Source organism: Notolepis coatsorum, assembly GCF_963971535.1.
Source record: "Notolepis coatsorum genome assembly, chromosome: 1".
NCBI classification, from domain to species: domain Eukaryota; kingdom Metazoa; phylum Chordata; class Actinopteri; order Aulopiformes; family Paralepididae; genus Notolepis; species Notolepis coatsorum.
The window spans coordinates 265,333,076-265,360,657 of record NC_140165.1 but is presented as its reverse complement, the minus strand read 5'-3'; the positions used below and the strand labels follow the sequence as shown (position 1 = coordinate 265,360,657).

General features: G+C 48.5%; 1 protein-coding gene across 1 annotated transcript; it reads left to right on the top strand.

The window, feature by feature from the left end:
- Positions 1 to 566: 566 nt before the first annotated feature.
- Positions 567 to 27,582, top strand: LOC311224843 (tRNA-dihydrouridine(20a/20b) synthase [NAD(P)+]-like; the record flags this gene model as incomplete). The annotated part of the gene is made up of 5 exons (XM_084309974.1): positions 567 to 583; positions 4,822 to 4,943; positions 16,653 to 16,770; positions 23,674 to 23,756; positions 27,341 to 27,582. Coding segments are annotated over 5 exons (582 nt in total), but the record flags the coding sequence as incomplete, so codon positions are not given.

Sequence of the window (27,582 nt, the reverse complement as noted above, 5' to 3'; positions counted from 1 at the left end):
AAAGGTCCACGCACGAATAACATGCACGAGCAAATTAAAAAGCTTATCAAACGCTAACTAGGGCTGTGACGTCACAACAGGAAACGTATGCCTTATGCCCGTCCGGGTCATAGTACTACTGCATATATGGCGCTGGCTAACGTTAGCATTATGTCTACTGTCGTGAACCATTTTAGATCGGGGCATGTAGAGGAGTTTGGGGAACGAGTAAAATCATGTGCAGGTCCTCTTCTCAGACCTGTGTGGCAAAGCACTGCACACGCATCATGCAAGCTACACGTCGCTGCATGTTGATCAATGGTGGTGCATCACAGTGGGCTACTATTGTGCTAACAACGTGCCGCGGCGTCCGGCTTGTCGGCCGGCATGAGTGCCCGATTTCGGGTGGTTTTCTCCTCTTTGTGTGCCCCCGTTCTCGCGGGTGTCCTGCCGGGGAGCTTGTGGACGCGACAACAGCGGCGGCCGTAGGGTGTTTGAGCCTGTAGCGTTAGTTAGCTCATAGCTATCGTGTACCACACTAGCGTTACGGGCTCGAGCACCCTACGGCTGCCACCGTTGTTGCGTCCATGGGCTCCCCGGCAGGGTACAGCGAGCCGGACGTCGGGATATGTTGTTAGCACAATAGCTACCAAGCTAAGCTATGTTAGCTTCTAACGGTGTATACACAATATGTACAACGACACAATGATTTACATTATTACAAATATGGTAACCTGGTTGTGGCTTTTACAAATAGTGGTTAGCTTTAGAGATGGATGGCTATGATCACGGAGCAATAGTGTTGTTAGGTGAAACAGATACATTTTCATTCGGCTAGTAGTAGCAAGGCTCTCTGCCTGCAGTGCCTGCCACTAGCTGTGTGTGACTCTCAGCGCCCCCTGGTGAGCCCCCTGGTGCCTTGCACCTCTTGTGACGACATCATTTCGATTACACGCGCACGTTATGAACCATTGATTCAAATATCCACGTGAGTGGTGATTGTGTTGGGCAGACAAAATGTTTGATAAAAACGCTAAAACTGGGTCAATTTCAATAAAAAAAATGTCCTTCTTCATGAAAGTCACCGTTGGCCTAGTCCACATTGTTTATTGAACAAAAATACAACATGAAGGTTGGCCTTTAAGGTTAGAGTTTGTCTTAGAGCATGGCAATAGAACGCCAGATAGTTTGCAGGCTGTTTGACGTGGAAATGGGCAAAGACACAGCTCGTCACGCTATTGGGCGCACATGTCACATGACCAGAAACGTCTGCCAGAAATGCGGCTACGGAAAGTATAGACGCCACTTTTAGACAGACAGGAGGTTGACTTCGACAATATGGATGTTTCTATCTCGCTAGCAAAACAAAGTATTCAGCTCTTATCAGTCAATTGTTTTTATTTGGGTGAATATTCAGAAACTTTAGTTTTTTTTTTTTTTTTTTTTTTAAATAACCAACTTCACAACCGGGGTACAAGGAGTAACAACTTTATTTCATTCAAGTACCTATACTAAGCGATTATACCGAGGACACGGGATCTATTAATTAAGAGGACCAATTGGGTACCGTAGAGCTCCTATTATAAAACACCCTCTTATATGAGGCACTGCAATTACAAAACACGGTGTGTCTAATCCCACCTATTAAACACCCTCTTTTTGAGGCACTGCAACTGCACACCACGGTGTGTCTAATCCCACATATTAAACACCCTCTGTAAGAGGCACAGCCCTTGGAACAAAAGGCCTAATAAACCACGCACTTCAGACACCCTCTCGACGAGGCATTTGCAAAACACATCGAACCATAGTAGTTAATTAAGGAACACTCTTCCGGCAATAATTAATCCCCCCTCTCGTCTTCCCATGTCCCTCCTCAATCGGTCATACTCAATATCCTACCGGCTTGGCTATGCAATAAATAGGGCACAAATAGGGGATAGGAAGAAATAGCCTATATGCAGGTAAAATTAAGAGGCACGGTAGAATACAGAGAGCATAACTATAGGATACCCTAATAATACCATATACAATACAATATACCAATTTACACAGTAGGCCTATACAGGTTATAAAAATAGAGCATAATACATCCTATACTAAGTGCAAATGTGGGTAACAGTGACTTAACTCGCCGCACGGCGCGACCCCCCCGAGGGTCGAAGCTTGGACCACGTCCAACTCTCCGGGCGAATGCTCCGGCACACGGTGGTCCTCCAGGTTGTAGTTTGATTTGTAACCTGGTAATCGTACCCGGTGTCCGCGAGGACGTTCCAAGTATAAGGTATTTGGGAGCAATGTAACTCAGTACCCTCTATGTCCCGTCCCTATCTGTCTCCAGGAGGGTAAGCCTCCCCTCCTCACGCTACCGGTACCTGTGGACGGCTGGCTAACTTATCTTCATCGCCGGTGGATAACTCTCCACGATCGACCCCACCCCCCGGGCCCTAACAGAGTCTGGTTACTGCTTGCGTGCTCCAACCCCGATATCTGAGTCCCACTGGCTTATCAATAGTCTCAGCGTCTCATCCCCGCACACAATCAGCAACACCTGAGTTCAATAATGAAGCCACTTGAGTCCCTGCTCCTGACGTCATTACTTCGGCCCATTCACATCACACTATTAACAGATTGCATAATGGGTACAGTACAGTACAGCTCAATACACACAATTGTTAAGGGGATGCAGACCAGAGAAAGACTTTCGTCTTGTTTACATCAGGGTCCCCCATTTTCAATTCATCATAACATATATGACATACATGACATACATGTAGACAGTACTGCTACATCTATACATTTATGACATACCAGATTTGCAAATACAGTACTGTTTGTGATACGAAAAGAGTCCAGAAAAGAGAGTATATACATTTGACATAGAAACTGTACATTGGAGGAGGTTGGGGGGGAGGTTGGGTAGGAGGAGTGGGTGGGGGACACTGTACAACTGAACAAGCAAAACTGTACATTGGAATATTGACAAGGCCATACTTGGTCATTTACTGTACATTGGGGGGGTTGTGTTAGGACATTTGTAGGGGCCAGTTTAGAATTGCAGTCTCCCGTAGGTGTTTTTTGAGAGTGTTTTCGAAAGTGGGTAGTGATTCACATTCCTTTACAGCTTTGGGTAGGGCGTTCCACATTGATGTGGCATAATTGCGAAACGTGTTTAGTCCCTTGTTTGAGCCGAATCTGGGTTTAACATGATTTGTGGAGCTCCCTCTGGTGTTGTGATCATGGTATTCACTGACCTTTGGGAAGTATTTTGACATGTACATGGGTACCTTGGTCGTGTAGTGTATCTTGTAGACCAGGCCCATTGCAAGTTGCTGTACTCTGTCGTCTACTCTCTAAGCCATCCCAGGTTGTCAAAGTGGGCAGGGGTGAGGTGGGTTCTAGGAGTAAGGTCAAGCAGTAGTCTGACCAGTTTGTTTTGAGATGTTTGTAATTTTGTTTTTAGCACCTTTGAGGTGCTTTGGTACCATGAGGTGCAAGCATAGTCGTAGTACCCTTGAATGAGTGCTCCTGCTAGAGTCTTCAGGGTATTCTTGTTTACCAGTGAGGAGATCCGGTACAAGAATCAAGTTCGTTGGTTGACTTTTTTTATTACATTGGATACCATTTTGTCACAGGAAAGATTTGCCTCTAGGATGGAACCCAGGTAGGTAATATCTTCTTTCCTTGTGACAATATTGTCACCCACTGTAACTGAGAAGCCGTCGGTCTTGCTGAGTTTGTTATTTGAACCGAAGAGAATGGACTCTGTTTTGCCCATGTGTAATGATAGTTTGTTATCAGCGAGCCATAGTAGATAGTTGCCAGCCCTTGAGCAAGGCACTTAATACTCGACTGCTTCACAGGAGCTACTCGGTCTCCCTTCTGTAGAAGATTGTGGTTGGACTCAATAGATCCCAGGGGTGTGGTGTATGTAGCAGGGTGTTGCTGGAACTAATAATCTCAGAGTAATACATGTTGAAAATATGAAGAGGGAAGCGACTAGCTTGCTATTCTGTGATGTCGTATAGCTTAACTGAAATTAGAACAGGACTATGATGACACCGATTTTCTGGGAATAACCGTTAAATGCTGAATCAGCATTTCAATGCACCGCTATAATAAAATGCTCATTTGCATGTAAATAGGTATACATTCTTAAAGGTGCTATAAGTGGTATTTTTTTGTTTGTTGAAAATACATTTGTAATAATAGCTCTACATTCCGACAGCCATCACTAGTATTATAGAGTGTTTGGTCAGTAACAACATGGGTGTCCCAGTCCCTCCGCTCTGCAGTAAACAGAAAATATATTTTCTGTTCTCACTTCATCCAATCAGGAGGGAGAACTCCCCCTGCAAAAAATCTGCGTCTGTGTCTGCCAGTGCAGTAAGCTAATTTTGCTTAACAAGATTTATTGAACTTGAAGTTAAAATATCTAGGGTTCTCTCTCCTGATTGGATAAAGTAAGAACGAGATACCAGAACATTTATTTTCTGTTTACTGCAGAGCGGAGGGACTGGGAGAACCATGTTACTGACCAGACACTCTATATCAGTAATGGCTGTCAGAATGCTATTTAAGCTAGAGGCTAGAGGGCTATTTAACACTTATTAACAAAAACATACCATTTACATAAAATGTTTTAAGTTCTGTCTCTAAACACACACAAAAATGCACACTGTTAAAGAATCCGGTTTTGGTTGTGTTGCCGCATATTGTGGTTATTATTATAAGTGATCACGGCATACCTCCTATCCAATCACAAGACACGCTTGGAAATCAATGTTGTGTAATGGAGGTTTGCCTGCTTTTCATTATTGTGTGTCTTGATAAATCCCTCAGGTTGGCGTTCAGGTCCTTGGTGAGGAAATATGACTGTGACATTTGCTTCACGCCAATGATAGTCGCCGCTGATTTCATGCGATCCGTCAAAGCCCGGGACAGTGAGTTCACCACCAATGAAAGTGAGTATGTGTAGTGTCACGGGCTGCACAATTTTGGGAAATAATCGAATTGGGATTTTTCTGACAGATATTGCGATTGCGATAAAATTTGCGATTATAATAATTTTTTTTAAGCAGCCCCACAGAGGTTTATTGTAAAATGCGGCTTGCATCTGGCCTACGCGGTGGGTCTGTTCGGGACACCGAGCCTGAAAATGTTTCTTTTTACCTGGGAATCGATACCGGTACCCAACAGTACCTTTTTTTTAGTGCTGTCAATAGATTAAAAAAAATTTACTAATTAATCTCACAATTTTCTGTAATTAATCTAGATAAAAAATAGCATTTTTCGACTTAAGACCAAAGCTTGTAACAGATATTTACTTGAGTAAAATCATGGAATTAATGTAAAATCAACACAAAGAAAGTATATTTAGATTCAAATACTATTTTAATAGTATTTTAATAGTAATATAAATCATATTAACAACAAAAATGTGTTCCATCTTCATGTCAGATGATTTTCAAAAAGGTGCATGAGTCGATGCAAAAAAAGAACAAGAAAATATACTGCTGAAAGTTCAGAACGTTGAAGATTTTTCGCTCCATAGATTAATCTAGATTAATTTATTTTAATGCTTTAATTAATTTAAATTAATCTCAAGTTAAAGCATTCATTTTGACAGCCCTACTTTTTTCTGTACTTTACTCTCCCTCTGAAGTCTAAACTTCACAACACACAATCTAAAACCCCTTACCTCCCTCTCCCAAACCGTTCCTACAACAATAACAACAACTTGCAAAGGAGATCTTGTATCTCAATGGGGCTCCGAGACGACCTTCCCCCTGGGGCTCCGAGGCGACCTTCCCCCTGGGGCTCTGAGGCGACCTCCCCCTGGGGCTCCGAGGCGACCTTCCCCCTGAGGCTCCGAGGTGACCTCCCCCCTGTGGCTCTGAGGCGACCTTCCCCCTGAGGCTCCGAGGCGACCTCCCCCCTGTGGCTCCGAGGCGACCTCCCCTCTGGGGCTCCGAGGCGACCTCCCCCTGGGGCTCCGAGGCGACCTCCCCCCTGTGGCTCCGAGGAGACCTCCCCCCTGTGGCTCCGAGGCGACCTCCCCCCTGGGGCTCCGAGGCGACCTCCCCTCTGGGGCTCCGAGGCGACCTCCCCCCTGTGGCTCCGAGGCGACCTCCCCCCTGGGGCTCCGAGGCGACCTCCCCCCTGGGGCTCCGAGGCGACCTCCCCCCTGTGGCTCCGAGGCGACCTCCCCTCTGGGGCTCCGAGGCGACCTCCCCTCTGGGGCTCCGAGGCGACCTCCCCCCTGTGGCTCCGAGGCGACCTCCCCCCTGTGGCTCCGAGGAGACCTCCCCCCTGGGGCTCCGAGGCGACCTCCCCCCTGGGGCTCCGAGGCGACCTCCCCCCTGGGGCGCCGAGGCGACCTCCCCCCTGGGGCTCCGAGGCGACCTCCCCCCTGTGGCTCCGAGGCGACCTTCCCCCTGGGGCTCCGAGGCGACCTCCCCCTGTGGCTCCGAGGCGACCTTCCCCCTGGGGCTCCGAGGCGACCTCCCCCCTGTGGCTCCGAGGAGACCTCCCCCCCTGGGGCTCCGAGGCGACCTCCCCCCTGTGGCTCCGAGGCGACCTTCCTCTTGGGGCTCCGAGGCAATTTTAGCAGGAAAACAAAATCATCAACTGTATCTTTCTCACGCCATGGGTGCCTTCGTAATAGTCTATTCAGGCTGCCATCTACAGTATGATGTATCGGTAGCACTTTATAATAACACCCTGTTATAATACATTTATAAGGTATTTGTAGATAATGAACTAATCATGAACAAACCATTTATATACATTCATAAATGATTATTAAATCATTTATAACTATATTTGTATAACAACATTGTTTGTACTTGATTTGTTCATCATTAAATAATGTTGTTTAATGTGTAGTAACACATCTGTAGATGCTTTGAAAAATGGATATGAAAAAACTCTAAACTATAAATCATTTGCAGATGCTATCGTGGGGGCCAATCTAAAGTGAAGCCTATTCATCATTAACAAGTGTCTTCATCATTAACAAGTGTCTTGGGCGTTTTCACACCTAGCTCGTTTGGAGCAGTTGTTCCGAAACCTGGAACGTTTACCCCCTATTTCGGTTCAGTTGGGCATATATGAACACAGCAATCACATTCTGTTGTGGAACAAAACAAGCGGGCCAAGACCACCTAGAGAGGGTGGTCTCGGCACACTTCCAAACGAACCCGACGTGACTCGTACGCTGTGAGAATGCAATCGATTTAACACTCAAACCGACACAACTCACTTGCCGTACTGTATACGCGCTGCATGATGACACAACGCACACGCGCCCTGGACTGTTCCATCACAGGGGGAGCTTCGGTGGCCAGTGTGAGTGTCTTCAGCACCCCCACAGCCGTATCTGCAACCACTTACATCACGGCTCTCATCCACATTCATTCATTTGCTCCCCCCCGCTCTCCCCTCCCCGATTTCAATGTAACGCTGAGATTCAGGGTTAGGGGGGGGGGGAAGACACCCCGAAATCTGACCAATGAGTGACAGTTTGCTTGCGCGTGCATTTGTTTTGGTCCGCTGTGTTCGGAGGGGTGTGCAAGGGACAAGTGCAACATTGTATCATTATAGTCCCTGTGTCTCCCTGAACAAAGCAAACGAATTACAGGTGTGAAAAACGCCCAAGACACTTGTTAATGATGAAGACACTTGTTAATTAATTAATAGGCTTCACTTTAGATTGGCCCCCACGATAGCATCTGCAAATGATTTATAGATGTTTTATGAATGTCTTAACAAATCATTTGTTGAACATGAAAAATAAATGGAGTATAGTCGTTTTTTCATATCCATTTTTCAAAGCATCTACAAATGTGTTACTACACATTAAACAACATTATTTAATGATGAACAAATCAAGTACAAACAATGTTGATAATGAGTTATAAATAATGTAGAACTAATCTGTAAATGTTATACAAATATAGTTATAAATGATTTAATAATCATTTATGAATGTATATAAATGGTTTGTTCATGATTAGTTCATTATCCACTAATGCGTTATAAATACTTTGTAAATGGTATACAAATATAGTTATAAATGATTTAATAATCATTTATGAATGTATATAAATGGTTTGTTCATGATTAGTTCATTATCTACAAATACCTTATACATGTATTATAACAGGGTGTTATTATAAAGTGCTACCGATGTATCAGAGATCTGGAACTGGCCGTAACCAACAAACTATCCAAAGCACCACCAATAATTTCCCATCATAGCGTGACTTTTCTTAACCAGAAATGTGTGGCTTCCTAATTTTTTAAGCTTGTTTTGTTTTCTTCGTCTAAATCATCTGTTTTCCGGTGCAAGGCTCGCTAATAACACTTAAAATCATTGTTAAACAAAGGTAGTGCTGAAAATATATACTTTTTTGATAGGGTTAGGGTCTTTACTCTTGGCTACATTTTGAAAAAGAAACGCAACATTACTTAACACGGACTGGATTAATAAATCTTATACCGGGCCGATCGGGTTTAAGAGGTTAAACTAATTTTCCATGATTTCACACCTGGGATTTTCTATGCGATGGTGCTGCTGTGGAATGCTGTGGGCATCCTGGTATCCGTTCCTGTAGGGCTGTACCGGGCTGTTTACATTTGAAGCTTCTATCGAAGTTTTCAAATGAAGCTTCGAATGTCTGTTGTCATATTTTATGACAATAAAATAAAAAAATCCTTTAATGAATATAACTTGTCAATTTCGTCAACATAAATAATCCAATAAGGGCACGGTTGGTACGAAAATGAGGGTGACGTCTTGCTGGAGCGCAGAGCGGATGCAGATAGGCTACATCATTTATGATAAATGTTTTATTAAAGTTTTTATGACGAGTCATATACTATAATAGTATAATATTAGTGTAGCCTAAAATCCCTATCTGCAACTGTGAAGAAAAACTCCATTGAACAGAATGAATAGAAAAATAAAACATTTAAATAAACATTTAGAATGTTGATTTAGAATTTGAATGTCGACATTATTATGAATGAAGCTTCGAAACAATTCGGTACAGCCCTAGTTCCTAATGTTCCATGTAACCTTTCAGTTCAAGTAAAAACATGTAGTTGAAAATGTCTCTCTCTCTCTGTGCCTTCAGCCGACCGGCCCTGATAGTCTCTCTCTCTCTCTGTGCCTCCAGCCGACCGGCCCCTGATAGTGTCTCTCTCTCTCTCTCTGTGCCTCCAGCCGACCGGCCCCTGATAGTGTCTCTCTCTCTCTGTGCCTTCAGCCGACCGGCCCCTGATAGTGTCTCTCTCTCTCTCTCTCTCTGTGCCTCCAGCCGACCGGCCCCTGATAGTGTCTCTCTCTCTCTCTCTCTCTCTGTGCCTTCAGCCGACCGGCCCCTGATAGTGTCTCTCTCTCTCTGTGCCTCCAGCCGACCGGCCCCTGATAGTGTCTCTCTCTCTCTCTCTGTGCCTCCAGCCGACCGGCCCCTGATAGTGTCTCTCTCTCTCTCTCTCTCTCTGTGCCTTCAGCCGACCGGCCCCTGATAGTGTCTCTCTCTCTCTGTGCCTCCAGCCGACCGGCCCCTGATAGTGTCTCTCTCTCTCTCTCTCTGTGCCTCCAGCCGACCGGCCCCTGATAGTGTCTCTCTCTCTCTCTCTGTGCCTCCAGCCGACCGGCCCCTGATAGTGTCTCTCTCTCTCTCTCTGTGCCTCCAGCCGACCGGCCCCTGATAGTGTCTCTCTCTCTCTCTGTGCCTCCAGCCGACCGGCCCCTGATAGTGTCTCTCTCTCTCTCTCTGTGCCTCCAGCCGACCGGCCCCTGATAGTGTCTCTCTCTCTCTCTCTCTGTGCCTTCAGCCGACCGGCCCCTGATAGTGTCTCTCTCTCTCTCTCTGTGCCTTCAGCCGACCGGCCCCTGATAGTGTCTCTCTCTCTCTCTCTGTGCCTTCAGCCGACCGGCCCCTGATAGTGTCTCTCTCTCTCTCTGTGCCTTCAGCCGACCGGCCCCTGATAGTGTCTCTCTCTCTCTCTGTGCCTCCAGCCGACCGGCCCCTGATAGTGTCTCTCTCTCTCTCTCTGTGCCTTCAGCCGACCGGCCCCTGATAGTGTCTCTCTCTCTCTCTGTGCCTCCAGCCGACCGGCCCCTGATAGTGTCTCTCTCTCTCTCTCTGTGCCTTCAGCCGACCGGCCCCTGATAGTGTCTCTCTCTCTCTGTGCCTCCAGCCGACCGGCCCCTGATAGTGTCTCTCTCTCTCTCTCTCTCTCTCTCTCTGTGCCTCCAGCCGACCGGCCCCTGATAGTGTCTCTCTCTCTCTCTGTGCCTTCAGCCGACCGGCCCCTGATAGTGTCTCTCTCTCTCTCTCTGTGCCTTCAGCCGACCGGCCCCTGATAGTGTCTCTCTCTCTCTCTGTGCCTTCAGCCGACCGGCCCCTGATAGTGTCTCTATCTCTCTCTGTGCCTCCAGCCGACCGGCCCCTGATAATGTCTCTCTCTCTCTCTGTGCCTCCAGCCGACCGGCCCCTGATAGTGTCTCTCTCTCTCTCTCTGTGCCTCCAGCCGACCGGCCCCTGATAGTGTCTCTCTCTCTCTCTGTGCCTTCAGCCGACCGGCCCCTGATAGTGTCTCTCTCTCTCTCTCTGTGCCTCCAGCCGACCGGCCCCTGATAGTGTCTCTCTCTCTCTCTGTGCCTCCAGCCGACCGGCCCCTGATAGTGTCTCTCTCTCTCTCTCTCTGTGCCTCCAGCCCACCGGCCCCTGATAGTGTCTCTCTCTCTCTCTGTGCCTTCAGCCGACCGGCCCCTGATAGTGTCTCTCTCTCTCTCTCTGTGCCTTCAGCCGACCGGCCCCTGATAGTGTCTCTCTCTCTCTCTCTCTCTCTCTCTCTCTCTGTGCCTTCAGCCGACCGGCCCCTGATAGTGTCTCTCTCTCTCTCTGTGCCTTCAGCCGACCGGCCCCTGATAGTGTCTCTCTCTCTCTCTGTGCCTCCAGCCGACCGGCCCCTGATAGTGTCTCTCTCTCTCTCTCTGTGCCTTCAGCCGACCGGCCCCTGATAGTGTCTCTCTCTCTCTCTGTGCCTCCAGCCGACCGGCCCCTGATAGTGTCTCTCTCTCTCTCTCTCTGTGCCTTCAGCCGACCGGCCCCTGATAGTGTCTCTCTCTCTCTGTGCCTCCAGCCGACCGGCCCCTGATAGTGTCTCTCTCTCTCTCTCTCTCTCTCTGTGCCTCCAGCCGACCGGCCCCTGATAGTGTCTCTCTCTCTCTCTCTGTGCCTCCAGCCGACCGGCCCCTGATAGTGTCTCTCTCTCTCTCTGTGCCTTCAGCCGACCGGCCCCTGATAGTCTCTCTCTCTCTCTCTCTGTGCCTCCAGCCGACCGGACCCTGATAGTGTCTCTCTCTCTCTCTCTCTCTCTCTGTGCCTCCAGCCGACCGGCCCCTGATAGTGTCTCTCTCTCTCTCTCTCTCTCTCTCTCTGTGCCTCCAGCCGACCGGCCCCTGATAGTGTCTCTCTCTCTCTCTGTGCCTCCAGCCCACCGGCCCCTGATAGTGTCTCTCTCTCTCTCTGTGCCTCCAGCCGACCGGCCCCTGATAGTGTCTCTCTCTCTCTCTGTGCCTCCAGCCGACCGGCCCCTGATAGTCTCTCTCTCTCTCTGTGCCTTCAGCCGACCGGCCCCTGATAGTGTCTCTCTCTCTCTCTGTGCCTTCAGCCGACCGGCCCCTGATAGTGTCTCTCTCTCTCTCTGTGCCTTCAGCCGACCGGCCCCTGATAGTGTCTCTCTCTCTCTCTCTGTGCCTCCAGCCGACCGGCCCCTGATAGTGTCTCTCTCTCTCTCTGTGCCTCCAGCCGACCGGCCCCTGATAGTCTCTCTCTCTCTCTGTGCCTCCAGCCGACCGGCCCCTGATAGTGTCTCTCTCTCTCTCTCTCTCTGTGCCTTCAGCCGACCGGCCCCTGATAGTGTCTCTCTCTCTCTCTCTCTGTGCCTCCAGCCGACCGGCCCCTGATAGTGTCTCTCTCTCTCTCTGTGCCTCCAGCCGACCGGCCCCTGATAGTGTCTCTCTCTCTCTCTCTGTGCCTTCAGCCGACCGGCCCCTGATAGTGTCTCTCTCTCTCTCTGTGCCTCCAGCCGACCGGCCCCTGATAGTGTCTCTCTCTCTCTCTCTCTGTGCCTTCAGCCGACCGGCCCCTGATAGTGTCTCTCTCTCTCTGTGCCTCCAGCCGACCGGCCCCTGATAGTGTCTCTCTCTCTCTCTCTCTCTCTGTGCCTCCAGCCGACCGGCCCCTGATAGTGTCTCTCTCTCTCTCTCTGTGCCTCCAGCCGACCGGCCCCTGATAGTGTCTCTCTCTCTCTCTGTGCCTTCAGCCGACCGGCCCCTGATAGTCTCTCTCTCTCTCTCTCTGTGCCTCCAGCCGACCGGACCCTGATAGTGTCTCTCTCTCTCTCTCTCTCTCTCTGTGCCTCCAGCCGACCGGCCCCTGATAGTGTCTCTCTCTCTCTCTCTCTCTCTCTCTGTGCCTCCAGCCGACCGGCCCCTGATAGTGTCTCTCTCTCTCTCTGTGCCTCCAGCCCACCGGCCCCTGATAGTGTCTCTCTCTCTCTCTGTGCCTCCAGCCGACCGGCCCCTGATAGTGTCTCTCTCTCTCTCTGTGCCTCCAGCCGACCGGCCCCTGATAGTCTCTCTCTCTCTCTGTGCCTTCAGCCGACCGGCCCCTGATAGTGTCTCTCTCTCTCTCTGTGCCTTCAGCCGACCGGCCCCTGATAGTGTCTCTCTCTCTCTCTGTGCCTTCAGCCGACCGGCCCCTGATAGTGTCTCTCTCTCTCTCTCTGTGCCTCCAGCCGACCGGCCCCTGATAGTGTCTCTCTCTCTCTCTGTGCCTCCAGCCGACCGGCCCCTGATAGTCTCTCTCTCTCTCTGTGCCTCCAGCCGACCGGCCCCTGATAGTGTCTCTCTCTCTCTCTCTCTCTGTGCCTTCAGCCGACCGGCCCCTGATAGTGTCTCTCTCTCTCTCTCTCTGTGCCTCCAGCCGACCGGCCCCTGATAGTGTCTCTCTCTCTCTCTGTGCCTTCAGCCGACCGGCCCCTGATAGTGTCTCTCTCTCTCTCTCTGTGCCTCCAGCCGACCGGCCCCTGATAGTCTCTCTCTCTCTCTGTGCCTCCAGCCGACCGGCCCCTGATAGTGTCTCTCTCTCTCTCTCTCTCTGTGCCTCCAGCCGACCGGCCCCTGATAGTGTCTCTCTCTCTCTCTGTGCCTCCAGCCGACCGGCCCCTGATAGTGTCTCTCTCTCTCTCTGTGCCTTCAGCCGACCGGCCCCTGATAGTCTCTCTCTCTCTCTGTGCCTCCAGCCGACCGGCCCCTGATAGTGTCTCTCTCTCTCTCTCTGTGCCTCCAGCCGACCGGCCCCTGATAGTGTCTCTCTCTCTCTCTCTGTGCCTCCAGCCGACCGGCCCCTGATAGTGTCTCTCTCTCTCTCTCTGTGCCTCCAGCCGACCGGCCCCTGATAGTGTCTCTCTCTCTCTCTGTGCCTTCAGCCGACCGGCCCCTGATAGTGTCTCTCTCTCTCTCTCTGTGCCTCCAGACGACCGGCCCCTGATAGTGTCTCTCTCTCTCTCTGTGCCTCCAGCCGACCGGCCCCTGATAGTGTCTCTCTCTCTCTCTGTGCCTTCAGCCGACCGGCCCCTGATAGTGTCTCTCTCTCTCTCTGTGCCTTCAGCCGACCGGCCCCTGATAGTGTCTCTCTCTCTCTGTGCCTCCAGCCGACCGGCCCCTGATAGTGTCTCTCTCTCTCTCTGTGCCTCCAGCCGACCGGCCCCTGATAGTGTCTCTCTCTCTCTCTCTCTCTCTCTGTGCCTTCAGCCGACCGGCCCCTGATAGTGTCTCTCTCTCTCTCTCTCTGTGCCTTCAGCCGACCGGCCCCTGATAGTGTCTCTCTCTCTCTCTGTGCCTCCAGCCGACCGGCCCCTGATAGTGTCTCTCTCTCTCTGTGCCTCCAGCCGACCGGCCCCTGATAGTGTCTCTCTCTCTCTCTGTGCCTCCAGCCGACCGGCCCCTGATAGTGTCTCTCTCTCTCTCTGTGCCTTCAGCCGACCGGCCCCTGATAGTGTCTCTCTCTCTCTCTCTCTGTGCCTCCAGCCGACCGGCCCCTGATAGTGTCTCTCTCTCTCTCTGTGCCTTCAGCCGACCGGCCCCTGATAGTGTCTCTCTCTCTCTCTGTGCCTTCAGCCGACCGGCCCCTGATAGTGTCTCTCTCTCTCTCTGTGCCTTCAGCCGACCGGCCCCTGATAGTCTCTCTCTCTCTCTGTGCCTTCAGCCGACCGGCCCCTGATAGTGTCTCTCTCTCTCTCTGTGCCTCCAGCCGACCGGCCCCTGATAGTGTCTCTCTCTCTCTCTGTGCCTCGAGCCGACCGGCCCCTGATAGTGTCTCTCTCTCTCTCTGTGCCTTCAGCCGACCGGCCCCTGTTAGTGTCTCTCTCTCTCTGTGCCTTCAGCCAACCGGCCCCTGATAGTGTCTCTCTCTCTCTCTCTGTGCCTTCAGCCGACTGGCCCCTGATAGTGTCTCTCTCTCTCTCTCTGTGCCTTCAGCCGACCGGCCCCTGATAGTGTCTCTCTCTCTCTCTGTGCCTCCAGCCGACTGGCCCCTGATAGTGTCTCTCTCTCTCTCTCTCTCTCTCTCTGTGCCTTCAGCCGACCGGCCCCTGATAGTCTCTCTCTCTCTCTCTCTGTGCCTTCAGCCGACCGGCCCCTGATAGTGTCTCTCTCTCTCTCTGTGCCTTCAGCCGACCGGCCCCTGATAGTGTCTCTCTCTCTCTCTGTGCCTCCAGCCGACTGGCCCCTGATAGTGTCTCTCTCTCTCTCTGTGCCTCCAGCCGACCGGCCCCTGATAGTGTCTCTCTCTCTCTCTGTGCCTCCAGCCGACCGGCCCCTGATAGTGTCTCTCTCTCTCTCTGTGCCTCCAGCCGACCGGCCCCTGATAGTGTCTCTCTCTCTCTCTCTCTCTGTGCCTTCAGCCGACCGGCCCCTGATAGTGTCTCTCTCTCTCTCTCTGTGCCTCCAGCCGACCGGCCCCTGATAGTGTCTCTCTCTCTCTCTCTGTGCCTTCAGCCGACCGGCCCCTGATAGTGTCTCTCTCTCTCTGTGCCTTCAGCCGACCGGCCCCTGATAGTGTCTCTCTCTCTCTCTGTGCCTTCAGCCGACCGGCCCCTGATAGTCTCTCTCTCTCTCTCTCTGTGCCTCCAGCCGACCGGCCCCTGATAGTGTCTCTCTCTCTCTGTGCCTTCAGCCGACCGGCCCCTGATAGTGTCTCTCTCTCTCTCTCTCTGTGCCTTCAGCCGACCGGCCCCTGATAGTGTCTCTCTCTCTCTCTCTGTGCCTCCAGCCGACCGGCCCCTGATAGTGTCTCTCTCTCTCTCTCTGTGCCTTCAGCCGACCGGCCCCTGATAGTGTCTCTCTCTCTCTCTGTGCCTTCAGCCGACCGGCCCCTGATAGTGTCTCTCTCTCTCTGTGCCTTCAGCCGACCGGCCCCTGATAGTCTCTCTCTCTCTCTCTCTGTGCCTTCAGCCGACCGGCCCCTGATAGTGTCTCTCTCTCTCTCTGTGCCTTCAGCCGACCGGCCCCTGATAGTGTCTCTCTCTCTCTCTCTCTCTGTGCCTTCAGCCGACCGGCCCCTGATAGTGTCTCTCTCTCTCTCTGTGCCTTCAGCCGACCGGCCCCTGATAGTGTCTCTCTCTCTCTCTGTGCCTCCAGCCGACCGGCCCCTGATAGTGTCTCTCTCTCTCTCTCTGTGCCTCCAGCCGACCGGCCCCTGATAGTGTCTCTCTCTCTCTCTGTGCCTCCAGCCGACCGGCCCCTGATAGTGTCTCTCTCTCTCTCTGTGCCTCCAGCCGACCGGCCCCTGATAGTGTCTCTCTCTCTCTCTCTCTCTGTGCCTCCAGCCGACCGGCCCCTGATAGTGTCTCTCTCTCTCTCTGTGCCTTCAGCCGACCGGCCCCTGATAGTCTCTCTCTCTCTCTCTGTGCCTCCAGCCGACCGGCCCCTGATAGTGTCTCTCTCTCTCTCTCTGTGCCTCCAGCCGACTGGCCCCTGATAGTCTCTCTCTCTCTCTCTGTGCCTCCAGCGGACCGGCCCCTGATAGTGTCTCTCTCTCTCTCTCTCTGTGCCTTCAGCCGACCGGCCCCTGATAGTGTCTCTCTCTCTCTGTGCCTTCAGCCGACCGGCCCCTGATAGTGTCTCTCTCTCTCTCTGTGCCTTCAGCCGACCGGCCCCTGATAGTGTCTCTCTCTCTCTGTGCCTTCAGCCGACCGGCCCCTGATAGTGTCTCTCTCTCTCTCTGTGCCTCCAGCCGACCGGCCCCTGATAGTGTCTCTCTCTCTCTCTGTGCCTTCAGCCGACCGGCCCCTGATAGTGTCTCTCTCTCTCTGTGCCTTCAGCCGACCGGCCCCTGATAGTGTCTCTCTCTCTCTCTGTGCCTTCAGCCGACCGGCCCCTGATAGTGTCTCTCTCTCTCTGTGCCTTCAGCCGACCGGCCCCTGATAGTGTCTCTCTCTCTCTCTGTGCCTTCAGCCGACCGGCCCCTGATAGTGTCTCTCTCTCTCTCTGTGCCTCCAGCCGACCGGCCCCTGATAGTCTCTCTCTCTCTCTGTGCCTTCAGCCGACCGGCCCCTGATAGTGTCTCTCTCTCTCTCTGTGCCTTCAGCCGACCGGCCCCTGATAGTGCAGTTTGCCTCCAGCGACGCCCAGCTGCTGGCTGACGCAGCCTGTGTGGTGGCCCCCTTCTCCGACGGAGTGGACCTCAACTGTGGCTGTCCCCAGAGGTGTGACTAGTGGACAGTAGATCATCTCGGCCCCCAGGGTCCAAATCCTTTGTCACGGTATCTGCGGGTATTACCGTCGGTAGTGTGATAGTAAAGGGTTAACCGTCTGTAGTGTGGCAGTGAAAGGGTTAACCTGCTGTTGTGTGGCAGTGAAAGGGTTAACCTTTTGTGTATTGTCACGGTGAAAGGGTTAACCGTTTGGTAGTGTGATGGTAAAGGGTTAACCTGCTGTAGTGTGGCAGTGAAAGGGTTAAAAAGTACTTAGTATTGAATTCTCAATTTAAGGCTTAACGGGGGTCTTAAATGTAATTTGCACAGGTATTACATTTTTGTGTGGGCAGCCCAGCTGTCAGGAGAATAAATAATATCAGTGATTCTCGCTGCATGTTAATACTTTGGGGGGCCCCCAAAGTATAATTTGTGTGTTTTTCTTTTGTTTTGCTTTAAAAACCATAAATTATACTTTGGGGGGAGCCCCCCCGCCTACACAGTCGTTCCCCCTAAGTATATTTAATTTCTGCGGGAATCACTGAATAATAAATGTATTAAATGTCCTTGTATTCAAGATGTTTGTTTTTTGCGGGGCTACCAGGAGCTTGGTGCGTCTGGCGAAAGCTTATATGGAACGTGCAAGAATTTTAATTGGCCGTGCAGTCGCCAGTTCAGTGTCGCTATGTTTTTTTTTCTCTTCTTTTCCTAGTATGGTCGTGAAATTGGTATTACATTTTCCTCTAAGTGGTATTAAAAAGGTCTTAAAAAGTCTTAAATGTAACTTGTTGAAACCTGTCTTGGCCCCCAGTTCAAAATCCTTTGTTTCCTAAGTTACACATGTTCTCGGATTGTAAAAAGTCTCAATGTGAACAATAGCGTCCTCCTACTGCTTGTAATCATTATAAAGTGGGCAGTAGCTGCATGTCCTGTCACAGTGAGCTCTGGAGATCACCCTGCTACCGGCACTCTGCTACCATAATGCCATTTGCCACATTTAGTCTATGTCACGTCAAAACACAGACGACATTTTCAAATGTTACTTGTCCTTTTGGACAAGTTATGTGTTTATTGATTCTAGCTACCGGGCAGTCCGGTAGAGAGAGAGAGAGAGAGAGAGAGAGAGAGAGAGAGAGAGAGAGGAGGAATGGGAGATAGGTCCGTGTACGTTTTGATAGTTCGTTTTTCGTTTCAAAAGGAAAAACGAAAAAACGAAAAAAAACGGAAATACGAGGTGTTTCCTATTTCCGTTTGAAACCAAAATCGAAAAAACGGGGAAAAACTGAAATACGGAGCTGTTTTTCGTATTTTGGTATCAGAATCAAATGAAAAAAATTAGTCAATAATGGGCTGTGTACGTTTTGATAGTTCGTTTTTCGTTTTTGATGTGAAGAATGGAGAACGGAACCACGTGACAAGTACATTTTTCAATGTAAAAGCCATGCACGATCTAACGTTAACCAATATGTATAACGTTATGAATAAATACATAAATACATGCATACAGATCTATACCAGGGTAACGTTATGATACATACATTTTATGTTTTGTGCATTTCATTTCTAGACATGATATTTTATGTGAAGTAATATGGAAATAGCCTGTGTCTGTGGTCTGTCCCAACTTAAGCAGTGTTGTCTAAACGCACGTTATACAGATATCCTAGTTCAGTGCAGTGGTCGGCAATAGGCGGCTCGCAGACCGAAATAGGTCCGCCAGCAATAATATCTGCCGATCAGATTATTTTGAGAATATGATTTGTGATGAAGACTCGCTTTATTGTATCGGAATCGGGAGACTTAGGTAAAGTTAGAAAGATATTCACAGATTCGAATTTCCGCGTCAATAATTCTTAAGCGAAATGTTTTTAAAACACAAAGGACACCTCTTTCCTATCGTAGTAAGGTAGACAGTACAACCTTACTTTCACCTAAACGAGGCGAGCCGGCCTCGGAGCTGTACATTTAATAATAATATTAATAATTGATCTATATGTGCAGTCGGCCTTGACGAGGCAAGTGCGCAGCCAGGGATCGTCTAAAAAGTGCAACACCGAAAAGAGGCACTGCAAAAAGATTGATTGATTGATTGATTGATTGATTGAAAAGTTTATTAACAGATTGCAGAATGGGTACAGTACAGTACAGCTCAATACATACAATTGTTAAGGGGATGCAGACCAGAGAAAGACGGGATGCAGACCAGAGAAAGACTTTCGTCTTGTTTACATCAGGGTCCCCCATTTTCAATTCATCAGGACATATATGACATACATGACATACAGATAGTCAGTACTGCTACATCTATACATTTATGACATACCAGATTTGCAAATACAGTACTGTTTGTGATACAGAAGGAGTCAAGAAAAGGGAGTATATACATTTGACGTAGAAACTGTACATTGGAGGAGGTTGGGTGGGGGGGGTTGGGTACGTTGGGATATTGACAACCATACTGGGTAATTTACATTGGAGGTGGTTGGGGGGGGGGGGGGGGGCACACTGTATAAACAAGCAAAACTGTACATTGAGGGGGGGGGGAGACACTGTACAAACAAACAAAATTGTACATTGGACTATTGACAAAACCATACTAGGTAAATGACTGTACATTGGAGGGGGTTGGGTTAGGATATTTACAGGGGCCAGTGTTGAATTGCAGTCTCCCGTAGGTGTCCCTTGAGAGAGGTTTTGAAAGTGGGTAGTGATCCACATTCCTTTACAGCTTTGGGTAGGGCGTTCCACATTGATGTGGCATAATTGCGAAACGTGTTTAGTCCCTTATTTGAGCCGAATCTGGGTTTAACATGATTTGTGGAGCTCCCTCTGGTGTTGTGATCGTGGTATTCACTGACCTTTGGGAAGTATTTTGACATGTACATGGGTACCTTGGTCGTGTAGTGTATCTTGTAGACCAGGCCCATTGCAAGTTGCTGTACTCTGTCGTTTACTCTAAGCCAGTGGCGGACTGGCCATCGGGACGTTCGGGACGAATCCCGATGGGCCGGAACCAAAGTGGGCTGGTCCAAAAAAAAAAAAAAAAACTAACTTTACTTAACTTTTAACTTTTTTTTTTAACTTTTTTTTTTTGGGGGGCAGTGTGTGGGCCAGTGTGTGGGCCACTAATGTGGGCTGGTGTGTGGGCCAGTGTGTGGGCCAGTGTGTGGGCCGGTGTGTGGGCCAGTGTGTGAGTCGGTGTGTGGGCCACTAATGTGGGCCAGTGTGTGGGCCGGTGTGTGGGCCAGTATATGGGCCGGTGTGTGGGCCGGTGTGTGGGCCAGTATGTGGGCCAGTCTGTGGGCCGGTGTGTGGGCCAGTGTGTGGGCCAGTGTGTGAGTCAGTGTGTGGGCCACTAATGTGGGCCAGTGTGTGGGCGGGTGTGTGGGCCAGTGTGTGGGCCAGTATGTGGGCCGATGTGTGGGCCGGTGTGTGGGCCAGTATGTGGGCCAGTGTGTGGGCCAGTGTGTGGGCCGGTGTGTGGGCCGGTGTGTGGGCCAGTATGTGGGCCGATGTGTGGGCCGGTGTGTGGGCCAGTATGTGGGCCAGTGTGTGGGCCAGTGTGTGGGCCAGTGTGTGGGCCAGTGTGTGGGCCAGTGTGTGGGCCGGTGTGTGGGCCGGTGTGTGGGCCAGTATGTGGGCCGATGTGTGGGCCGGTGTGTGGGCCAGTATGTGGGCCAGTGTGTCGGCCGGTGTGTGGGCCAGTGTGTGGGCCAGTGTGTGGGCCACTAATGTGGGCCGGTGTGTGGGCCGGTGTTGTGTGTGGGCTGGTGTAGTGTGTGGGCCAGTGTGTGGGCCATATGTGGGCCGGTGTGTGGGCCATTATGTGGGCCGGTGTGTGGGCCAGTGTGTGGGCCGGCAATAAAACAATAAACAAGTTGCATAAACTAAATCAGATTAAAAATGATCACAGTTCTGGTTTGCCTTAAGATGCAGTTTAAGATGGGTCTTGAACATGGAGTATGTAGGGCACTCTCTAATCACAACTGGTAGGCTATTCCAGTAGTTACCACTTTTAACAGAGAACACAGTTTTTATACCGAAAAGGCACCTTACAGTCCCCTCTACTGATGGCCTTGGTGGTAATGCCAGTGTCTGCTTTCTGTTGGATGAACCCATTCAATGGGGGAGGGGCAAGTCCATGCAGAACCTTGTACATAAAGCAAGTATATTTGAAAACATGGAAATTCTCGAAACTTAGCATGTTATGTTTTTCTAAAACATTACAGTGATGAAATGAAATTGGTTTCCTATCAAATACTTTTTTGTAGAGTAATTCTATTGGTGTAAGAGTAGTGACATATGAAAGAGACCAGTTGATAAAACAGTACTCGATAAAAGTACAGTGATAAAATCATTGAATGCAGAAACATCCTTGCAGCATTAACTGGCAGGCAGGGCCTGATCTTCCTGAAGTTTTTCTATGTTAAACTTGACTGTGTTTGTCACTTTCTTCACATGACTTTTTGAAGGTCAATGTAGAGTCCAATGTGACCCCAAGATACTTTGTACAATATTAATGTACAATGTCCAGCTCCGCCTCTCCCAGAAACACATCCTCTACTGGTGACTTTGTGAACATCATACACACTGTTTTCTTGGTGTTAAGTGAAAGACATGCTTTTGTTAGCCAGTCTTGAATGAGACATGAGACATCAGTGAATGAGATTCACGTTTCCTCCCAACCGCGAGTAGGCCTAGAACCGCAGAAATGGAGACTGCAAAAAAAAGAAAGGGTGGAGCTGAAAAAGCTAGAATTAAAAAACTTAAATTGCTAGTAAAAGACGCAGAACAATGTTCTAAAATTACAGACATGTTTAGTAGAGGAAGGGCTGGCGTTAGAGTAGCTGCTGCTGCTAATGATGATGAAGTTCAAGTGGAAGGAACCAACAGTAACATGACAGGTGCGTGCAGTAGCCTAGTGCATATTCTACTGTTGGTGTCTGCCGGTTCATGAGGGCTAGCTAGCCTATACTAGCTCTTGCAGTGATTTCAGTCATTCTATTACAAGACAATGTGCTTTCCGTATTCCTGATTCCTTACAGCACGTGGACGTAAATAGTCGTGACTCGTGACGTTTTTTCTCTGACTAAAAGTTTAGTTAGCAATGTTAGGACTAGTGCCCACCACAGCATCAGAAGCTAAAGTGCTAACCTAGAGAGCCAATCAGAACCTAATTTGGCTGCAAATTAATCGGCTACTAATATTATAATAGTAAATACTCAAATAAAATACTATTATGTTTCCTTCCAAATCTTCATGTTGATATAATATTGGTAATCTAATTGATTGAATTGATTAGTTGCCATTTTACATGCTTAAATAAGATGTACCTTAGAGGGGAGAGAGAGAGCCCAGTCCAGACAGACAGACAGACAGACACACAGAGAGAGAGACAGAGAGAGAGAGACACAGAGAGAGAGAGACAGAGAGAGACACACAGAGAGAGGGAGAGACACAGAGAGAGAGAGACACGCACACAGAGAGACACATACACAGAGAGAGAGGGAGAGAGAGAGAGAGAGAGAGAGAGAGAGAGAGAGAGAGAGAGAGAGAGAGAGAGAGAGAGAGAGAGAGAGAGAGAGAGAGAGAGAGAGAGAGAGAGAGAGAGAGAGAGAGAGAGAGAGAGAGAGAGAGAGAGAGAGAGAGAGAGAGAGAGAGAGAGAGAGAGAAAACAGGCTCTTGGAATGGGTGGTCTTTCGAAGTGGGGGGTCTTTCGATGTTGATTAAACGGTAAGCAACTAATGTCATGAGTGCCAAATTAAAGGACAATAAATCCAATCTAACTGAAATTGTGTAGCACAGACCTTTCTATTAGGGAGGCTCGATATTGGCTTTTTTACCGATACCGATATACCGATATTGTCCAACTCTTAATTTCCGATACCGATATCAACCGATATCAACCGATACCGATATATGCAGGGTTTCCCGCCCCAAAAAATTTAATAATTTCAGGTAATTAACATTACATATCTCTTGTTGTGGAATTAACACAACATTATGCATACTTTTGACAATAAATAAAATCAGAATTTGTTCTTACTTGCTTGCCTGGGTAAATAAAGGTTATAGAAATGTAAAAATGTTTTAAATTTTTTTTAAAACCGATACCGATATTTTCCGATATCACATTTTAATGCCGATATCGGCCGATAATATCGGACATCCCTACTTTCTATGTATCAAAACCTCAATATTATTATGGTGTAGTTAATACTTCATGTATCCTTAATCCCTAGGCTAATGAGGCACTAAGATGTTAGTAAAAAAAAAAACATATGCCAATGACAGGAAGTAACGGTATATGTATGTGTGTGTGTCTGTGTGTGTGTGTGCACTGTGCACGAGTGCACATCTAGGGGCGGTGTGTAGATTTGGTCTCCCTGATGTTGACTCCTTAGCCACAGCCTTGGGTTGTTTAATACTGGACAAGTGTTTCATAACGGCCGTTGTGTGGGCCGGTTTCGAGGCCGGTGCGTGGGCCGGTGTGTGGGCTGGTGCGTCTGAATGTCCCGGGCTGAATTTGTGTCCCAGTCCGCCACTGCTCTAAGCCATCCTAGGTTGTCAAAGTGGGCAGGGGTGAGGTGGGTTCTAGGAGTAAGGTCAAGCAGTAGTCTGACTAGCTTGTTTTGAGATGTTTGTAATTTGGTTTTTAGTGCCTTTGAGGTGCTTTGGTACCATGAGGTGCAAGCATAGTCGTAGTACCCCTGAATGAGTGCTCCTGCCAGAGTCTTCAGGGTATTCTTGTTTACCAGAGAGGAGATCCGGTACAAGAATCGAGTTCGTTGGTTGACTTTTTTTATTACATTGGATGCCATTTTGTCACAGGAGAGATTAGCCTCTAGGATGGAACCCAGGTAGGTAATTTCATCTTTCCTTGTTACAATATTGTCACCCACTGTAACTGAGAAGCGTATCGGTTCCTGTTATCGCCAACGGTGACATCAAATACCTCCGTGATGTCGAGTCTATCCACCAGCTTACTGGTGTTGACGGTAAGTTAGTTTACAACTATTACTGTTATGGAAATTGAAAGGTCCCATATTGTATTCCTTTTCAACAAGTTAAATAGGTCTTTGAGGTCACCTAAAAAAAAAACAAGGACACAGTGTCATAGATGTGATTCACTTTACACAAAGCGCATTTCCTGTGAGCCGCCACTAGGGACAGAGAGACTGAATGAATGAATGAATGGATGAATGAATGAATGAATGAATGAATGAATGAATGAATGAATGAATGAATGAATGAATGAATGAATGAATGAATGAATGAATGAATGAAAACTTTATTTAACAGATTGCAGAATGGGTACAATACAGTACGGCTCAATACACACAATTGTTAAGGGGATGCAGACCAGAGAAAGACGTGTGTCTTGTTTACATCAGGGTCCCCCATTTTCAATTCATATAGACTAACCATGAGTGAGTGAGTTATTGAGTTACTGAATGAGTGAGTTGTTGACATTTAGTCATTTAGCATCAGCAAGAGAGGTAGCTCTCTGGCAGCGAGGGGTCAGTGGCAGTATTTGTCAAATAGTATCGAGTTTTTAGTTAAGTTGAGTTGAGTTATATTAGTAAAGACATAATGAGCATGATAAGTAGTAGTATAAGTATAGTAGCATAGTAGTAGGGTACAATAGTATAATAGTAAAAAGACAGTAAGAAGTTTTAATATTTTCTTTTCAGATATTGTTCGAAGAGGTGTCTTTTTAGTCGACGGCGGAAAATTGTCCGGGTTTCGGCTGTCCTAATTGTGGTGGGAAGTTCGTTCCACCATTGTGGAGCAAGGACCGAGAATAGGCGGCTTCTCTTTGATGACCCTCCGGGAGCTCGGATAGGAGGAGTGGGTCTGAGGCGGCCAGAGGATGTAGAGCGGAGGGGTCTTGATGGTGTGTAGTTAGAGACCATTGACCAGAGGTACTGTAGGCGGGAGCCTGTTCCCTTCGCTGCGAGATATGCCAGGTCGAGGACATTGAAGCGGATTCGTGCAGCGATGTGGAGTAGGGCTGCACGATTTTGGGAAATAATTTAATTGCGATTTTTCGGACAGATATTGCGATTAAATTTGCGATTATAATAAAAAATTTAAAAAAAAAAGCAGCCCACAGAGGTTTATTGTAAAATGCGGCTTGCATCTGGCCTACGCGGTTGGTCTGTTCGGGACACCGAGCCTGAAAATTTTTCTTTTTACCTGGGAATCGATACCGGTACACAACGGTACCTTTTTTTCTGTACTTTACTCTCCCTCTCTGAAGTCTAAACTTCACAACACACAATCTAAAACCCCTTACCTCCCTCTCCCAAACTGTTCCTACAACAATAACAACAACTTGCAAAGGAGATCTTGTATCTCAATGGGACTTCCTGGTTAAAAGTAAAAAAAGAAAAAATTGCGATTTCTTTTTCTTTTGCGGTTTGCTAATTACATCATTTAAAATTACGATTTCGATTTAAAATCGATTAATCGTTCAGCCCTAATGTGGAGCCAGTGCAGCTCTCTAAGAAGTGGGGCAACACTGCGTTCTGTATGAGTTGAAGTGGCTTGGTGGCGGTGCATGGCAGTAGTCGAGGCGAGACATGACTGTTGAGGTGATATAAGCAGAGTAGTTCAGCCAGTCATCGAGGACCACACCTACTAGGTTCGTGGCGGTCGGGGATGAAGCCACGGCTACATTCGACCACTGATGGAAAGGTCGGCCAGCGGGGGATGATTCGACTGACGGGTGAAATAACTCTGTTTTGCTTCGGTTCAGTTTGAGGTGATTGGTTGTCATCCAGGCAGAAATGTGCCTTTCACCATGATACTTGGTAGGTGCAGTCGTCGAGGTAGGATGACGGCCGTGCCAGCGCAGAGCCTACCACTCCCATTCCTGCGGGAGATGCGAGGAGGATCTGATGGTTGACTGTGTCGAAGGCTTCTGACCGTCCAGGAGAATCGGGACAGAAGAGAGAGAGAGGCCTTTCGCTCGCGTTAACCCTTTCACTGCCACACTACCAAACGGTTAACCCTTTCACTGCGACAATACACAGAAGGGTAACCCTTTCACTGCCACACGACAGCAGGTTAACCTACCCGTCGGTAGTGTGATAGTAAAGGGTTAACCTTCTGTAGGGTGGCAGTGAAAGGGTTAAGTTAAGAGCCTCTGTGTCTGCTATGACGGCCGTCTCAGTGGAGAGGTCTTCAACTCGTGTTGAATTACTGAATGAGTGAGTTAGTGTCATAGAGACACTGCTTCGAATTAAAACATCCCATAATGAGTAAGTACTAAGAGAAGAAACGTTACCAATTGTAAGCTAACATTTTACAGCCACAGAATAGAAAATACAATTAAATCATATTGACCTGTTGTTAGGGTTGGTGTCCCTGTATCAAACGCTCCGTGGGGGCGGGGCTTGTGCCCGTTATGGATCACTGATTGGGCCTTTGAAGGGGAAATGGAAAGTAGGGAGGTGTCACGCCCCCGGTCCTAAGGGACCGGTCATTGGACTTGCAGCACCTCTCATGAACATTACACCACTGCATTTGTGTTTATCTATGTTTATTAATTTGTTATCTGTTGTGCTCACTTGTTTGTTGTCTGTGTATCTGTTGTGCCCCATTGTCTAGTCTAGTGTATTCTCCCCCTGTTTGTATCTATGTGTTATTTAGTCTCCTCATGTTTCAGTATGTTACCCCAGGCTGTTCAGTCTTTCCCACACAGCTGGGTCTTGTTTCCAATCACCCTCATGTGTCAATTAGTCTGTGTATATAGTGTTGCTGGCCCTGCTCTCCTGGGCTCGGTCATTGTTCATGTTACCCTCGTCCTGCCTGTTGTCAACCTTTTGTTTCTTCGTTCTTATCAGTGAGTCAGTTTTGTATTGTTTGCCTCGTTAAATTAAAGTGCTTATTACTTTCATCCACGACTCGTGCTTCATCTGTTTTCCTCCTGCACTACCTCTCCTCGTGTTAAATCTGCATACCGGGTTCTACTTCTCTCTACCATTGACATGCCAGCGAAACGCTCCAGGAATCGTAACAGGGAGGGGCTACATGCATGCAACATGTAAACAACAACAGTCATTTTGGACCAGACACATTTTTTTTAAATGATCAATTCAGGAATCAATCATTTTCTCTACATACAAATGTTATCTATAGCCCCTTTAAGTATGCAATAGTCAAATGCACATACAGTAGCTTAAATGTGTGAATACAAGTATTGTCATGTTGAAATTATTGACTTGTCTTGTTTTTATTTGTTCGTTTTTTTTCTGTTTGTAAAATAACTATTTATGATTTATATATATATATATTTTTTTTAAGGGTTTATATATTGCTTCTTCCTATTCCTTTTTGGACAAGAAGAGACTGTTTTTCTTTTTTACTTACTCTATTATTTATCTTTTCACAGCAAATAATCAAGAAATAACTATGTAAAAATAAAACTTAATACTAAAATCATCATCAGATCTTAGTATTTATTTTTATTTTTACATAGTTATTTCTTGATTCTATTTATTGATCTTAAAATATATTTATTGTTTGAAATAAACGATTCATTCATTGATATTTCTCGCCTCTGTCTCCCCGTCAGGCGTGATGGTGGCGCGGGGCCTGCTGACCAACCCCGCCATGTTCTCGGGGTACGAGGAGACCCCGCTGCAGTGCCTGTGGGACTGGGTGGACCTGGCCCTGGAGCAGGGCACCCCCTTCACCTGCTTCCACCAGCACCTCACCTACATGCTGGAGAGGGTCAGCTCCCAGCCGGAGAGGAAGGTCTTCAACTCCCTGTCCAGCACAGCGGCTGTCATAGACTACCTCCAGCAGACCTACGGG